At 40.8% G+C, this 13293-nt stretch overlaps 1 protein-coding gene across 1 annotated transcript in view; it reads left to right on the forward strand.

Annotated features, from left to right (window-relative positions):
• Positions 1-13293, forward strand: part of aldh7a1 (aldehyde dehydrogenase 7 family member A1) — a 58800-nt gene that overhangs the window by 31103 nt on the left and 14404 nt on the right. Inside the window, exons 15-16 of the mRNA XM_022238536.2 lie at positions 4080-4177; positions 12915-12988. Of these exons, the coding sequence (XP_022094228.2) occupies positions 4080-4177; positions 12915-12988 (172 nt within the window). The remainder of the gene's footprint in view (positions 1-4079; positions 4178-12914; positions 12989-13293) is intronic.

The raw sequence follows: 13293 nt of genomic DNA on the forward strand, positions 1-13293 counted from the left end.
CCATCCTGTGACATCACGTTACATCTGTTGCCAGTGTTGCGGAGTCCATCCTAAGACTTAGGTACATTCACAATTCCAGAAATGAGTCGTTTTCAGAATTCCGTTGAGTCGTCATAAACAGTGGCTGTGATTTGGATTTGCACCTTGAATTGAACTTGCATACCTATCAAGGAGTCAGGACTGTAGTGTTAGATCTGACTCTGGGGGAATGACCTAAACTTGTTAATCATAACTGAATCACCCCAACATCCAGCAAGCCCTTCTGCACTAGAGTTGCTCCTTCATCATGCCTCTAATGAAAACATTCATTCTATCCAAATAATTAAAGACCTTTCACAGTTAATCGAATCATTGTGTTGAAATACAATCTGGGTACTAAATATACCCTCCGTGGTTGGCAGCACCTAAACTCTAGTGGGACTTGAGGTGTTTTTGATTTTTGGTTTTATCCAGATCTGATATCAGTGTCAGTATAAGATCAGCTAAGATAGGCTCGTCATCAGGGGAATTTATCACAACAGTAAGAGTTTTCATAACTGGCACCATGGCTAATGACTCTGAAGAGTTGTTCAAAGGCTTTCTGGTTCCACTTTTTGCAAGCCGTGTTGACTTAGCTGCTAAGCTGGCATTGAACAATGCGTAACCGTGTGGCCATCCTCTAAAACTGTTTTTGTGATCTCATCCTGCCTTGCCGGGAGCGCATTTTTCTCTGACCGATTTCATGCATTGTGCCCCCCTACTTCTAGTATTATTATTTTTATTTGTGTAGGGGGATTTCTCCTAGGGGAAATCATGGCAGTCTCAGAGAATGGTTTCTCGAATTACAAATATCTTACATTTCCTGGAGATTGTGTGGCCGATGTAAAGGCTGCCTTTTTTTCTGGGATCATTTCACCTTTGGTGTTGGACTTATCTTGTGACTTTGCCCAAACACAACACTGCCACTTTTGGGCTGAGCTCTGAAAAGGGCGTTTTCTGTTTCCTGTGGAATGAGTCTGAATTATCTTTTTTCTTTTCACTTTGAAGGGAGTCATATTCTGCCATCGTAAATATATATATATATATTTTTTTCACAATTCCATTTCAATACGGACACGCAGAGATAAATAGTGACGCTTTTGAGCTAAGTCTGATTGATATACATGTACATGTAGATTTCCAAAAGTTACAACAAGCTGGTTTCTGGAAACTTGGAAGGTAATTGGGGGTCTGACATTTCACACATTAAACTTCCACTCGAACAAGAAACTGGCATTTCTTTGGCAGCACATTGCGGTAAAATGGTTTCATACTTACCTTTGTTTAACTCTGTGCCTGGTTATTAGTTTAAAAGTTTTCTCATTTTGGGCACTTTTTAAGCGGGGTTGTGCATTTCTTTAAATCACAAATAGTCGACATTACATTTATTTGCAGAGAACTCCAGTGTTTGAAAGGAATGTGCAGTATAAGGTTCTCAAACAACAATTGTGTGCAATTAAACTGGAAAAGAAATCTTGCTTGCTTCATACCACACTCTAAAAAGATTCAATTCAAGATCATATACGTGTTAGGAAATTAACTGATAACCTCATTTTGAAGCACTCGAAAGCACAGTTCTATGCTGCTTCTGGTTATGCCAATATTGTTCGCCAAACTAGAATCATGAAACATGCCCAGAAAAGTGCCCTTTGAATGGCTTAAAGTATCATTCTGTGGAGCAAAACAATAAAAAGAGCATCAAATCTGAAGCCCTCCATGGTGCAGTTCACTGCAGCCCCCATCTGACGATCACCATAAACACAGTGGAACCCAAAGTCTGAAGTACGTGTAATCCTTGTGCAGAGTGCATTTGATACTGCCGATGACACTGGTAGCAGTAATCCATTTGATGGCATGCAAAGAGCCAACCTGTTTTACCTGCCACCGGTGAATTTCCAATTATGACAGATAGGATTGGAAATCTGATCCCCTTGCACTTGTTTGCCCATCACTGCGGTCAGCAGAGACGCAGCAGAAGACATCTGTCGCATTAGCTGCACGTGAGGAATATTTTGAGAATCCTGTGTGTGCCCTGTACATGTAGATACACGCGGCTGCCTAACTGTTATTTGGTAGAGAGATCCCACTTTAACAGAAAAACGATCGCCTTTATACATGTAAAGCGACAGATCCTTGCTCTGTTTTGCTGTCTGTTGATTCGACGGGTCGCCTTTCAGGCTTTTAGTGTTTCGTGACACCTACGAGTGGACCTTTAACCTTTGTTGGTTGTCATTAAATAAAGTATTAACCCTAACTCCCTAGGGTTTGTGCAAAATCATATTAAAATTTGAGGATTTAGGGCTGTTAGGGTTAATTCCTCTCCTTCCCTTGAAATATATGTACTCTGCATGATGTTACACCACAAGGTGTCTTTTTAATACTCTGACATGTCTGTAGTGTCTCCAGGATGTTATGTTTTGCCATCCTCTTGCATCACTGCGGCATTCTCAAAGCCTGCCCTCGAAGTTGCACGAAGATACATGTATGTCACAGCAAACTGTCACCAAGTTTGAATGGGAAAAAATTTGCAAGACGCCACTTCTAAATTCCATGAGTGGCACTTTCCAAGTATGTACCAAAGATAATCTGGTGAGGGTAAAGCTGTATTTAGGCGGACTCTGGACAGTCAGCATCAGAAGTAATTAAAAAAAGTTTGGATGGTCAAAATGTTTTACAAACTAAAAGGGTTGAAGACAAACACATTTGGAAAGTCATTGCAAAGTACTGGTGCTTTCCAAGTACTCTGTCTTTAAAAAAAAGCTGTAACTAATGTACAATTCTGTTGCTGGTATTTAAGAAGCTCCTTGCCATTTGTTCTTCTGCTTCAGCCACTTTTTAAGCAGGGAGATTGGTCAGGATTTTTCCTGACTCCAGGATGTTTTCATGGGGATTTTTTTAAACAGTGTATTTTAAAATGTGGAATATCCTGAGTTTACTGTACCGTCACAGTGTTTTACGCGTAACAGTTGATATATACCTAAAGGATGGGCACTTTAAGGGACACCTTTAAGCAAACATCGAGCCTTCTCTGCCGCGGGGCCATGATCAAACCGTTTTGCGATCATCGGCGTGGATTTCATTTTCTTCCAGTCTCACTCCTGTTTAAACTGCATCTTCGTTTGTACTAATAGGTGTACAGAAACCACATGAAACTGAGTCTCTTGACATTCAAATAAGGGTGGACAGTCTGTTGAGAGCATGACCAGTGTTTGAGCAGTCATCTGTGAGTATGAGGTTGAAAAGAAGTGGGAGGATGTAGAGGTATTTTCTGTGCATCAGCCTTGCCAGGGGCGCATTTTGCTAAACATATTTTCTCAGACAGGTGGGGGGGGAGAGGAAGTAGTTGTCCTTTCCATTTACCTTGTTTTTTTTTCATGCCGGGAGCACATTCTGGTCCGCGCAGTTCTTGCTTTCTTTGCTCCCTGGAGGGGAATGTGATAGAACTTGGAATTGAGTCTGGAAAAACATCTCGCAAAAGAGCTTTAGGGCACAAAAAAGCTGATTGAGTTGGATGTATTCACGTGTGTTGATGGAGTTGCCCAGAGCAGATGGACATTTCGACTTGCGCATGATGTGCACATGTTCAATCAAATTGAACTTCTAGAAACGCATGCGTAAGTGAATGATGAATCAACGTACTCCTTCATAAACTTTTGCGATTTAACGTAAATCGATGAGTCCTAATTGGTCAGTGCTTTCTGAGAGTTTGTGAGAAAATGACCTTTATGCAAGCTTTGATTTCATGGTTCAGCTAATATACCACATATGCGTGTAGTTCTGACGAGCGTACGTGTAGCAGGCTAAAGACAGTGGGTTTGTGTTGTACTTCAGCAAGCTGGGGAATTTTTTCCTCACAAAGCCTTGGTACCACATTGAATATACAGTTGAAGCTCTACAAAGAATAGGAGAAGTCCAGCAATAGGACTTTTCCTATAAGAATAGGAAAATGCCCGCAGGGCTGCATACGGTACGTACGTGTGTTGTGAATAGCGAACAGGGATCATTGGGCTCACATTGTTTCCATTGTAATCAATTTGCATATTGCTAAATCTGTTGTGTAGAGCCTTGAGGAAGCCATTGGCTGGAACAATGAAGTTAAGCAGGGTCTGTCCAGCAGTCTCTTCACCAAGAATCCTGGCAACCTCTTCCGCTGGCTCGGGTGAGTACCGTCCTCTTGGCACCTAGTAGTCCGCTGTAACCACATGGCTCCACAAATATTGAGTATACAAAGATATCTCGTGCTACATGTACATGCACTTGTACCTGAGCTCTAAGAACCCAGCTCCTTTCATTTAGACCATCAGATGACCTGCTTGACAGTTTTGTGGAAGTGAAATGGGTCAAGTATACTTCAGCCAGTCTGATGAGCAGTGCACATTTTAGCAGTACATTTTTCCCACAGGCTGTGTGCAGGCGTCCCAGAATTGGAAAGTAAAAGTACAAACAATCTTAGCAAAAAGATGATAACCCTTGGAGCAATGAGCACATCGTGCATAATTGTGTACTTCAGTGATTAGCAACCTCCGGCACCCAGCTTGTGTGTCAGTACAAGTCAAATCGTTGGCCGAGAAAAAAAAAGGCCCATTTCATTTTCTTCAAGCCTATGGTCCATACCCGGCCAGTCAGCCTGGATGGCTAGAGCTACACGTATTTGAAAGCCTTCTGCACAAAGGCAGAGAAATTGATAAAGCTATGGGCTCTACATGTATATTGTACATTGCAGGAGATTTATTGGTGTGCACTTTGCTCGTTGTGCTTTCATTCCCAAGTTGCACTTTCTTTATCCGATTGCATACATACATGTTCCTGTAGCATGAAATAAGCTGCATTATTTATGCAGTGGCGTTCAAAGACAGGCGTTCAGCGTGTCGTATGTTAGCTCAGTCATCCAGACTTTAAAAAGTGGAAGACACTCGATAGCCAATTGGATCAGAAAGGTCCAGAGGTCCTTGGTTGTCCCCTTCTGATTGAGGTTAGGTTACCAATGTAGGGTGTTCTCAACAGTCTCCCTTCTTCTCACGTTCTCCCTTTACGCCCTTGATTTCAGAGAACCACTGTACGCGTATGTGTACCTGTGTAGTACAGTGGAACACCGCTTTAAGGAACATGACGGGGTCCACACTAAATGTTCCGTACAGCGGTTGTTTGGTATATTGAAATTCCACTGTAAATCCCCTTGTGCTTAATGTTAGACTGGCTTACATGTACATGTATGCTCGCATGAATGGTGTACATGTACATACATGTTTACCCAATTTTGTACTGACAATCATTGTAGTACATACATGTTCATCTCACCGTGGGCATTACCAGGAGATTAAATTCTAAAATTCCATTGACATTTCCTCAGGGGTAGCCTGATCGGTAACAGCATCATCCGTTATTAGGTTCAAGGTTTAAAAACGAGAGAAAAGACAGTGCTTTGGAACTTGGTAGGGATTTGGGCAAACCCCTGTGAGAAATTTGCATGATAGGCTAGAGAGATATGCTGCATCAGGTTCTGTACATAGACAAGTCAATGCATGCATTGCCCCCTTTGGAGGGAAGTGGTTTCTAGTGGTGGCATATACATGTTCATACAGATAGTGTCCGTTTCACACTTGCTAAATATTCATGCTTCTCGGTTGTTTCCCCCAAACCATCTGTGGAATTTGTTGGTTTGCTTCACACACTTCTTTGTCCTCACCACAGCCAGTGGTCGACTTAATGCCGGTTGTCGTGCTCATGAAGTCTTTCACTTACACATAGGGAAAACCTCCCAACCTGGTTTTACAGTCTGCTTTAATACGGCTAACTGTGTATGGCTTCTCTGTTATTCCTTGACCAAGAAACCGGCCTGAACTTGCTCCAGATTTTTTGAGTCACTCCTTTGCCTATTGCAGCAAGAAGTTGACCTGGTAGAAACATCAAAACTCTGACTGAGCCCAAGCTCAGCCACTTGATTTTTAGAGTTAGTTGAGGCCCTCAACAATTATGGCTTACACTTACCCGTAGAGCTTTTATTTGATGTGGTTTAGTTCAGCTGTGCACAGTGTTAGTTGGACTGGTACTAAACTCACTAAGCTCAAAATTCCAGCAGTACAGTGGTATCCATACTCTGAGTCCTTACTCATCCTATTGTGTAAGTACTTTTTCACTAGTTTGTCCCCCACACTCTGTTTACATTTGCCATTCCCCATTCTCTTTTGTATACTCATGTTGTCATGCAATTTTATGTACTGTATACATGTTTAATAGTTCCTGATCCATCAGTTGTCCGTGTATCCAACTATTGATAGTTTTTGAAGATACCTTGTATTTCCAGGATTTGTCACTTCAGACTGCCCCCAACTTTCAAGATGACATTTCCGTTAAAATGAATTTGAACGTGTCTAAATTACTGGTAGTTGCACAAGTGGGAATTTTCAGGGAAGTGAAGCAGAAGTTTAAATTGAGCGCGATATTAAGTAAAAATGGTAACAACCTTCTGTCTTTAAATTTGTTTCTGGAAAGGTTTCTGGAGACCATGGAGTTGACCCAAACCCACTCTAGACCTCTAGTCTGAATTTTAGCGAGTTCTGAATTCTGGGGCAGAGTGAAAAGCCTTTTGCGAGTCAAATTTGAATGAAATCTGGTACACTGAGTTATTTGATTGCATATAAACACAACAATATGAATTACTCAGAGTGAAGTTACTGTTGCTATACCTTGGGATTTGAGGCAAGCCTTTGCATAGTGAGCACCATCTCTGGAATGAATGAGTTCCTTTCTGCCCTTCGTATTCATTGAAAAAAGTGTATTGACGCAAGGCGTCTCATATGTAACTAAGCAAAAGCTTGCCCCCAAATCACGAGATATAGCAACGTGTCTTTTGCAGGGAGAATTCAGATTATGTTCACATGAATTTAAAGAACTCTGTCTACCAGATTTTACTGAAATTTAACTCACAAAAGGCTTATTCGAATAACTGTATATCTGAATATTCAACCGTCCATTTGATCAAAGATACATATTTGGTCATGCCAGATGGCAGATTTTTGATGAATATGACATGAATAGAAGCAGTTTCATTAACGTGTACACCTGGACATAATAATTACGACAACACCTTTTCACTGTCATGACTGTCATAACTATTGCCAGCAATGATTTTGCAAAACTTTAAATACGCAGCAGCTTAGAACTTGTATGCATGTTTGCCTGGTTGAGATTAAAAAAATATTCCGACAAAATGTATATTCAAGTGTATTCTGCTGGAAACAAGGTGCGACCTACGATTCCGCTCAACCAAAGCCAAATACATGTACATGTACCATTATAACTGACACACACCTAAATTCTACAAAGAAAAAAGGTTTTTTTGGTTTGAAAATGAGTAGGAATATCATTATAAGAATTTATTGTGTCCTTTATTGGAACATGAATCTGAAACCAGTTGAAACTGAACGTTCCTGAACTGCAACTGCGTAATCCCGTTCATTACAACCAGCAATCAATCTCTGGTAATATTTGTTTCCCTTGAGATTACCCTCTCCGTTTTCACTAAAAAAAATTCCTGTATTTGTGGTCCACTTTGCTGTTGCTGTTTTGAACACAGTTTTGATTTCAGTAACAGTTTCCAAGATCAAAATTCTAATTATGAGAAATTTTGTTATAATAAAAGTCTCCCGCACCACACAACTGCTCAATTCTCATTTTTTCCTGATGCAGTGATCCTCCTCTTTTGGACCTCCTGTCTTTTGATTTCCGACTGAATATTGTCATGATGGTTCCATAGTTTGCATCAATGTATAACCATTATAAAGAATGCTGATATGCACATTCATGACTTGTATTCATTATAAATCAATTTCTGAATTCGAGGTTAGATTCTATATATTGCTGGTGGACAAATAAGCTGCCTTACATAGTCTGAAATCACCTTAAAATAGGCCTGTATGAGCCCCAAAATATATTTTCTCCTTTTCATCTACATATTTGAATTTGAAATTTTTTTAAAAATATTTGATAATCCAGCAAGTATTTGGATATTCGGACAAGCCCTACTGAGTTCAGGTCAGACACTTCAAATGACCTGCAAGATAAGCAGTCATTTGTCACTTTCATCCTGTTACTTGTGAATGGTTTGATGTTTTGACCAGTCTTGTGAATAGCCTTCTTTCTGATGTTGTGATCAACTACTGATCTCAACTACTGCACTGGAAAAGGCACTGTTCCAAATGTTCCTTCATGTCTACAACACCCACCAAAGAAATGGTATACATTTATGTATGTATTAGGCACTTTCTTCAAACAAGCACAGTATTTCTGCATCTGTCCAGGAAAGCGTTGCCGAAGTTTAGCTTCAGGAAGAATGCATGCTGGCACACATTTGAAATTCGGGGATGTCCGCAGGGAATGAAGCATACATGTTGATACATACATTGGATATGTCTCTGTACCTTTGCCTATGCACAGTGTGTAACATTACATTTTCAGGTAAACACACTGAGGCGGCAATATCAGAGCAAAGTACGTGTGCAGTATGTCTGATCTGTAGCAACATTTGGACTGGGTAATTCTGTGCAAATGTCATCCTGGGTCTCGGATTTTTGTTTTGCACAAAAAAAAAGCCAGTGATGTTGGAAAACAACCAACATCCACAGTTATAAGGTTATTGTTTTTTTCATGTGTTTGCTGTTTATTTGGCAAATTATGTTTTTTTTTTCTACATTACATGTATACCAAAAAAAAGGAGGTTGCTGAGGTGTCAGTCCATTACCAAGATGGCACATAGCTGTAACTGATCCTTGCAAAGTCCATATTTCAGAAGAAATCTGACATCTGTATGATTAAGGGACGCCTGCAACGTTGAAATAGTATTTAAGGTTAGGTCCTAACATTCACCATAATTATGAAAGAACAAGATACATTGTGAAAATTCTTTTTGATTTGTCAGCAATTGAATTAGCTTGTGTAGAAGGTGTATTTTTTAACAGTGAGGATTGAGTTTAGCTAGATTAGTCAGTCACATGCATCCTCAAACCAATGCCTTGGTAAATGTACCTTTTTACAAAGAGCTGTTACAGAGAAAAAGTACTTTTACTTGAGCACAAGTACACAAAAGTGTGTTTTGTATGGCACAATTTCACGTGTGAGTGGAGCATGAGTAGGGAAAACATACTCAAGGACAAGACCAAGTTCTACAACGCTGCGTTGGAGTTTATCTCTTTAAATACTAGCACCCCCCAAATGGGTTTGCACATGTGCAAGTATAATGCTGAATGGTTTTCTGCTAAGTACGTGTACATTGGGGCACTTTTCCACTCTCTTCTTAAGGAATGATCGTATTCCATTTCCTCTTCAGCACTCTGATCTTATTTTACCCTTAAATGTAAGTACAACTCCCCACATGATTTTGGTCATTGGATTTGTCTGTTTTAATACATCCATTGCATCAGAAGGGAAAGAGGTTCACAGGGCCTGTGGTCAAGAGCTTCAAGGCCTTGATACATTGAATCTTGGCTTTGTTTATTTTTGTTTAAATGTTTTCACTTGGGATGGTTGAGCCACTCAAGGCTAAAGTACTTGGGCAGAAACAGAATATTGACTAAAGGCCGTCTGGTGCACAGAGGACACAGTCTGGGTAGCAGCTTAAGTAGCACGTTGATTTCACTTGTCTGTAGTGGCAGCATCCTTAAAGGTGCTGCGTGATCTTTACTGCCCAAGGCAGGCACTTGGTGGCCGTGGATATTGGTCCTGACCTCAAGTCTCAACTCTCAAGCAGTGTCATATTCCACCCTGCAAAATTCTACTGGCATGCATCACGAGAACCGGTACCCACTGTCTCTGCCTTTTGCCTCCATTTTAGTGAGAATGAAGAGATGAGATGAGCAGGGGTGCAGTGTTGCCTAGCTCACCTTGCATGCCCCTGTACATTAGTGATGTCCAGTTGCATTTTCAACAATTTTTCTCTTCACTAATTATAATGCATTCCCCAGTGAAAAAGGAAGTAATAGAATGCACGCAAAACAGACCGAGACGTCAAACAGATACGAATTGCAGACTGATGTAAATTTTGTGGAAGTACCCATGCCCTTAAAGGGCCCATGCAGTGTATTTTCTAACGATGCAAATCTGCATACATGTACATGTATGAGCAAATGTGTGATGTCATTCTAGGATGAAATTTCAATGTTTCATTATATTAGCACAAATATTGGCCCGAACTGTTTTGACATTGATTTCTTTTCATGAAAATAGACTATTGAGAAAAGTTTTTTCTAACACTTTTTTTTTCTGTTTGCCAATGTTGGATTCCCAATATAAGCAGATACATGTATGTGCTGGTACCCTTACGACCGGGAAATGGAGGAAATTTGAAGATGTTTCAAAAATTCTCTTTTCAATGAAATTAATCAAGCAGGGGTGACCATGTTAAAGAATTTTCATGTGAATGAGAAACGTACCGAGGTGGACAAAATATGTGCGTACATATAGTTTAAAACACTGTAGTTGGCCAGGACAACTGTTTTGGTCAAGTTTGTTTAGCTTGTACTTTTTCTCTTCAACCCTGCTCTTACTGATAATATGAAGGCACTTTATATCATTAAAATTATTCCCTCTAAGCAGGTAGAGATTTCACGTAAAACTAGGAAGTAAAAAGTATTTGCATGTATTGGTGAAAAAAGCATGATCCTCAAAACTTTATACGAGAACAGTTTGTGCAGATATTCACATTTGCTCACTCCCTGATCTTAATGTTTAAGTATGAAGTGAATAAAAAAAAATTTAATCAACCCAAACAGAGAAAAATTATGTAGGCAACATTTTCAGTATTGCCCTTGTGCTCCTGGCAGCTTGGCTAAGTGATGCTCATGTGGGTGCAAATGACAACCCTGCCATGTCGCCAAGTAGAAAAACTCATTATTCAACTCAAGAACCTGGTGAAAACTTACTGTGATTTTTTTTGGGGGGGGACGGTTTGTTTGAGATATTCTTTTATGACAAATAACTGCTCATATATGTATTGTTATCAAGTTGAGGCTGTCATTGTGATACTTGACTCATTGATCTGAACTTTCTCTCAGCCCGCGAATAAAAGCTGAGCATTATCAACACTGTTTTATTACTCTGCCCACCGTAGTTGCCTCTTGTCATCCCGCCTCTGGAGATTAAAGTCTTTTGTAATAAGTCCACCCCCCTTGGCGACAGGGATTCTGGCAGAAGTCTATCCAAACTAGCAGCGTCTGCTTATTAAATCAGGAGAAGGCAAGACGCCCGTACTGCTCTTTCTTTTGTCACATCCGTCATTGCTCAACTCCTGTGATGACACACGGTAAATAATTACCCACCGCCGTGTTCATCAACGCTTTTTAATCAAGTACGTATTGTGGTCCCCAGCGGCCCATGGTCTAATTGAGGTATCATTTTATGGCTTGGGGGTGTCCCGACCTGCCTCTTACCATGCTCTAACTCACCGACCAGTGTCCAGTATGTGCTGACCAGGTGTACGATCAGCCAGGTGTGGAAGGACACAGTTGCAATATCGTGTTTGGTTTGTCAGAAAAACAAGTTCAAAGTATGATTGGTTTGCTTTATCAGAAGAAAGGCTCTGTCTAATTGGCTGATCAAGTAACATGGCACCTGTGTCCAGCACACATCTGCCATAATCAGCTTAGTGTGAAGGAAGTGTCCACATGCCTCCGTCAGTTGTCAAATAATAGAACCTGCTTTCAGTCGGCCAGTGACACTTTCTCAGAATTGACATGTGCATTCAGTGCCAGTGGGGCACGAAGAATTAGGATAGGTACATGTAGGAATTTTTGTCGAGTTAATGAAAATAACCCCCAAAAAGTTGGGTTTCATAATAAAAGCTAATGCCGGTAGCAAAAGAAGAACATCAGGGTGCTGGATAAAGCATTCTATTTTGTCGACTTCAGAGTGAAATCTCATGTGGGGACAGTTGTGTTTTTTACCTGGGGGGGTCATGGGAAACTATATTCTGTTTCCCATAGGACAGCATGCACAATGGACAAGTTTCTTGCAGTGCACCTTGTGTAGTAACATACCCATGTACATAATGCCGTACACGTATGCAAATAAAGAACTGAAGTCATTATAGCTAAATTGGATCATTTTCTAAATCTCGGCTTTTGTCACAAGAGCTGACTTTTCTTAGATAATGGAGTTTTCTTCAAATGAAGATACTCTTATACTGAAAATGCTCTTGCCATTTTGGTGTAAGAAGAGAGCTGCAGTTCACTTGAGAATCTCAGCTCTGGAGAAACAACTCTTGAAACAGCAGCCTTAGACCACAGATTAGTTAAGGCTATTTAAAATGCCAATACGGGCGATTCACAAAAGTGCACCACCAAGAGTCCGCAACGCGTTGGCCAATCACAATGCGCGAAATCTGTCGACCCAATGCGCGTTCGGAAAGGGTGGACAAATTTCATGCATTGTGATTGGCCAACGCGTTGCAGACTCGTGGGGGTGCACTGTTGTGAATCGCCCGTATTTCAAGTCTGCCATTTTTAATTTAAGAAAGATGCAGTGATATCACAATGACATCACGGTTAAATATTCAAGAGGCTCGCACAGACCATGAGCCGACCTGTGCCCCAAAAGTAATACTGCATTTGCCAACATATTTGTCACAATTTTAGAGGTTGAGAAGTTTGGCACACACCTTTTGTTAGTGTTGCAGGTGATCCGATGACCTCAGCTTTGCATTTCAAATCTGGTCTGTCAGGGCATATTTTAGCCAGTCCTGTGCCACACAAGGACCAAAGGAACTGATCTCAGGGATGTGCCTGAGGCAGCCTGGTTAGTGAAAACAACAGGCCTGCTTTATACCATTTTGTTCCATGCTTTGCCAGCCTGTCTATCTCCATGTACCATCTTACTTGCGTATACCTTTACCTCTTCTAACGCAGACCCAAGGGCTCTGACTGCGGTATTGTGAATGTCAACATTCCCACGAGTGGCGCAGAAATCGGAGGTGCCTTCGGTGAGAAAACCTTGAGTGTGTTTTTTTTTTTATTCGGCTTGCTTATCCTTCTTCAGCATTAGATATCTAATCTTTCTTGGGCTGCACGTAATGAGATTAATCAGCATTGCTTGGGGGGTTGGCCAGCTTATTGTCGTTTGTCAACGAATTTGGGACAAGTGCCACCCAAAAGTTTGACTCGTGATGCAAATCACATGGCATCGCCGCTGGTCAGGAAACTTTGTAGTTGCGTATGTGCACACTTGAAATCTTTTGCAAACAAATCAGGTTGCAAAACATTCTTTGCAAATAGGAATCAAATACAA

This window comes from Acanthaster planci, linkage group LG05 (assembly GCF_054643075.1).
Source record: "Acanthaster planci isolate LZ-2023a linkage group LG05, COTS_SCS, whole genome shotgun sequence".
NCBI classification, from domain to species: Eukaryota; Metazoa; Echinodermata; class Asteroidea; order Valvatida; family Acanthasteridae; genus Acanthaster; species Acanthaster planci.